This window comes from Physeter macrocephalus, chromosome 11 (assembly GCF_002837175.3).
Source record: "Physeter macrocephalus isolate SW-GA chromosome 11, ASM283717v5, whole genome shotgun sequence".
NCBI lineage: Eukaryota > Metazoa > Chordata > Mammalia > Artiodactyla > Physeteridae > Physeter > Physeter macrocephalus.
In genome coordinates, this window is record NC_041224.1 from 31173438 (window position 1) to 31178191 (window position 4754).

The following is a 4754-nucleotide window of genomic DNA, read 5'->3' on the forward strand; positions in this document are numbered from 1 at the left end:
TTGGGTAGAGCTGTGTCTTGGTGCTGAGATGAGGAACTCTGTGAGACCTCACTCCAATGACTATTCCCTGGGGCCTGAGGGTCTCTGTTAGTCCAGTGGTTCAGACTCACGGCTCCCACCACAGGAGCTTCCACCCGACCCCAGGCTCACGAATCAAGATCCTGCAAGCTGTGTGGGGTGGCCAAAAAAAAAGAATAACAAAGTAAAAAGTAAAATTAGACTAGGAAACTAACAGATGTATTATAAAGAATGTAAAAATAAAAATATAGATGAATCAACAACCAGAAGGTACATCAGTACCACAATAGTAAAAAAGAGGAGGGAAAAAAAAAAAAGCGGGGGGTGGGGGCGGGGAAGGGCCTTGGCTGTGGAGAGCAGGGCCTAAGCAAGGGTGAGGTTTGGGTGGTTGGTGGGGCCAATCCTCAGGATCCACAGGGCTGGAAAAGGCCCTGGGGGCTGTTAAGTGGTGGGGCTTAGGCTCAAGAACAGAAGGGGCCCAGGCGTGCCCCCCACCCCTGGTCTCAGAGGGCAGGGGACCTCACCTGGAAGCTCAGCAGGCTCCCCGTGCCTGAGTGCGCAGGGTGACAGTAACCCTCTGCTCCTCACCCACTGCTCCGGAGGGCCCCTCCCGCTTGCCTCTCATGTACTCCCCTCGGCCTCCTTTCTGTGCCCCCCAGGACACATGCGGCCTGGATGGTGCTTTGAAGGTGGGGGAACCTGCTTGGGAGCTCAGCAGGCTCCCCCTGCCTGAGTGGGTGGGGCATTCACCCTCCCCTGCTCTCCCGCTCTTCCTGGAGACTCCCTCCCACCTGCCTCTCCTGATCTGCCCAGCCTCAGGGGCGCCGATCTTGTCTGGCCTCCACTTCTCCTCCCCACCCGGTCCCCTTACGTCCTACTGGTTCATTATGGGGTTCCTCCTGTCTCCTTGGGGGTCAGAGTCCCCCACCAGTGCCTGGCAGCCGCCCTAGTTGTGGGGAGACGCTAACTCCATGTCTTCCCACATCGCCCTCTTGACTTCTCCCCTATAACATTCTTGAACATAGATCTCTGAACAAGGATGTTTGTCCTTGTACATATTCGTAGTAGCTGCATTTGACTTCCTGCATATTTTAGCATCAGTAATCTGGGTGTTTGTTTTGATTGCTCTTCCTCTTTACTTTTTCCATTTTCTTTTTTTCCATGTGTCCAGTAATTTTTGATTGTATATTGGACATACTGATTGGTATATTGTAGAGATGCTGGATTCTTTCTGTGATGTGTTGATTTTAGTTTTGAGTTGGCAGTTAAATTGGTCGTTCACCTTGAACTTTTGGAGACTTGATTTTATACTTTGTAGGTGGGGGGTCTTTTGTCTTTGTCTGATCCTTAGTGAGGTGTGGTCCTCTGGGGTTTCATTGGAAAGCCCAAGGTATGTACCAAGTTCCTCTAATATGGCAGTTTCAAACTTATTTGTCCTTAAGGCCTATAGCTGTAGTTTCTCCTCAAGTCTTTTTGCCTTTTAGCTTTTGCTTTTTGCTGGGTTCCTTGGAGTCTCTCTCCTGTGTACAAGCATTTCTGGAGTTAGTTAAGGATTTGAAGAGATTTTATAATTTGGTTGCTCCCCATTTTGGAAGACTTTCTCCCACAAGTTTTATCTCCTCATACAGCCCCAAACTCTATCTTATGGCACGTTAAATCAGTAAGACTGCAGGTTTTTTGCTTCTGTTCTAGCTGTCCCATGTTACAAGGACTGGGTAGGTCATTCTGTCAGGGGAAGAGCCATACAAACCACATGAAGATCTCATCCAGTTGCTTCCTTCAAGTCTCTTGTCTAGTTTCTGCCTGCTTTTACTCACTGTCCAGTGTGCTTCCTGATAGATTTTGGTTGTTCAGAGTCTTAATTTTTAATATGCAGGAGGATTAGACTTACAAGCTGTTCTTCCATTACTGGTCAGTGTGGTTTGTTTGTTTGTTTGCACTTGATATTCATAACTACGAATGTGAGACATCATTACATGGTTTTGACTGTTTTATAATTGATGCTTTTATGATTTAAACTAATGCCTTCTGGAAGGAAATTGAACAAATACATGTTTCCTGTAACTCAAAATCTAAGAAAGGAGACTTTAGTAGTTGAAATAATTATGAATTACTGATTGATTATAATTATAATTACTAATTGTAGTTTAAACACCTTTCTAGGCTAAGTGCTATTTATGGAGGTACCTACATGCTGAATAAACCAATTGAAGAAATCATTATGCAGAATGGAAAAGTGATTGGTGTAAAATCTGAAGGAGAGGTATGTAGCTTTTACAATATTATATTCTTGTAAAGAAAACTTTATTGTTTAATAGGTACTCAATTTGGTATGGACATCAATCCTAGATTTCACACCATATATGTTTTCTTTATGGTAGCTTGGTATTCATAATGACTGAAAACTAATTATAGATAATGTTTAATATTTTCTGTTGTGTTGATTGTTGCTTAAGACTAAAATAGAAATTATGAATGAGCTCTAAATGGTAAGTATTATATATGTAGTGTGGGTTGGTGCCTGTCTCCCAAATTTTCATTTAAATTTAGCTTTATATGTACCACTTATAACTTACTGGTTGAATTGGGGCTTGGCCAATACTATTTATTTAATTTATTATTACTTAATAAATTATTAAATATTAATAATGTTAATAATCATTACTATTAACATTATTTTATTTGGGGTTTAGCCAAGGAACTGGCCAGGTGGAGTTTTGAGCAGTGTTTCTCAAATTTGAATTGAGTATAAATTGTTAATTTTGTCAAAGTACACGTTTTCTCATTCAGTAGGTCTGTGGTGGGTCTGCATTTTCTTCCAAGCTCTCAGATGGTGCCAGTGCTGTTGGTCTGCAAGCCAGATCATATTTCATGAACCATCAACTTTTACAAATGGAACTGTTCAAAAAAGAAACTGAAAAACTATGTTTAAAAAAATATTCCTGATGGTATTCTATGGGTTCAGACCATATAATCTATACTCACTAGCTGGCCATCTGACCCTTTATTGTTGTAGGTCTTTTGTAACTATCTTGTGCTTCCAGCATACACATAATAGATGTTTAGGAATAGGGATAAACGTCTTAATCTGATATCTCAAAGTTCTTTTTATTCATTCCATTTTTCTTTTCTTCAGACAACTGCTTCCTCTTAGGACATTTCAGGGCTTTGATATAAAGAGGAAGACTATAATATAATAATACATAATTTATCTTGCAACTTAAGTTTTACTTAGTAAGTATAGTCTTAAAAGGAGAGATTATGGTCTGTTTCTAATACTAGAAAGAACTATTTATAGACCATTTACTTTTCACTGGGTCCATTCACATATAATGACACTCCTTAAATACAGTTTCATTTATCCTAACAACAACCTCTTTGAGGTTGGGTAGAGCCAGGATTTGAACCCTCTTCTGCCCAGTTTTAAAACTTACGTGTCTGAAAACCATGCAACACACTTTTCCTAATATTTGAATAAGATTTAGAATTAATAGATTTGCTCCAGGAGAATTTATAGGGATTGTCGGCAAAGCTAGTTTTAATAGTTATCTATAATTCACTAATTATCTACAGTTAACTTGATGAAGATAACAGGCGATGTTCAAGAATGATGGCATCATTATACCCGTTAGAAAGTCTTTAATGTTTTGTTACAGATTGCTCGCTGTAAGCAGCTCATCTGTGATCCCAGCTACGTGAAAGATCGAGTTGAAAAAGTGGGCCAGGTGATCAGAGTCATCTGTATCCTCAGCCACCCCATCAAGAACACCAACGATGCCAACTCCTGCCAGATCATCATCCCACAGAACCAAGTCAATCGGAAGTCTGGTCAGTTTTGAAGATAAGCAGATGTGTGTAGAAATTCCAAATTTTATATGCTCTATTATAGTGAAGAGACTTTAGTTTACATATGGAAAATAAAATGTGATGTATCCCTTTTAGCTCATAGAGATCCTAAGTCATCACTTTGAAATGGAAACGTTTGCCTAGGAGCCCCGCCTTGGACTTGTACCCCCCCCCTTTGGGCCTCCATTTCTTCTTCCGTAGAACTGAGAGGCTGGACTGGATGAGCAGGCAGTCTTGCCTGGTTTGAACATTGTGTGCTTGTGGAGGTTTATGCTCATTAGTTGACCTGATTTCACTGTTACTTTGAGCTGATGACAGCACTGCTTTTATGTCATGATTTGTCAACTTAAGTACTTGTATTTGATTTTAGCAGTGTGCTAGAAAACGACTTTGATTTCTCTGATTGAGATCAGTCCTTAGCATGACTCCATATATATGCATTAGCATACAGTATTTGTTTTTCTCTTTCTGACTTCACTCTGTTTGACAGACTCTGGATCCATCCACCTCACTACAAATAACTCAATTTCGTTACTTTTTATGGCTGAGTAATATTCCATTGTATATATGTGCCACATCTTCTTTATCCATTCATCTGTCGATGGACATTTAAGTTGGTTCCATGTCCTGGCTATTGTAAATAGTGCTGCAGTGAACATTGTGGTGTATGTCTCTTTCTGAATTGTGGTTTTCTCATGGTATATGCCCATTAGTGGGATTGCTGGGTCATATGGTAGTTCTATTTTTAGTTTTTTAAGGAAGCTCCATACTGTTTCCCATAGTGGTTGTATCAATTTACATTCCCACCAACAGTGTAGGAGGGTTCCCTTTTCACCACACCCTTTCCAGCATTTATTGTTTCTAGCTTTTTTGATAATGGCCATTCTGAC

General features: G+C 40.5%; 1 protein-coding gene across 1 annotated transcript in view; it reads left to right on the top strand.

The window, feature by feature from the left end:
* Positions 1-4754, top strand: part of GDI2 (GDP dissociation inhibitor 2) — a 79389-nt gene that overhangs the window by 54753 nt on the left and 19882 nt on the right. The window contains exons 7-8 of the mRNA XM_028494854.2: positions 2182-2281; positions 3675-3846. Of these exons, the coding sequence (XP_028350655.1) occupies positions 2182-2281; positions 3675-3846 (272 nt within the window). The remainder of the gene's footprint in view (positions 1-2181; positions 2282-3674; positions 3847-4754) is intronic.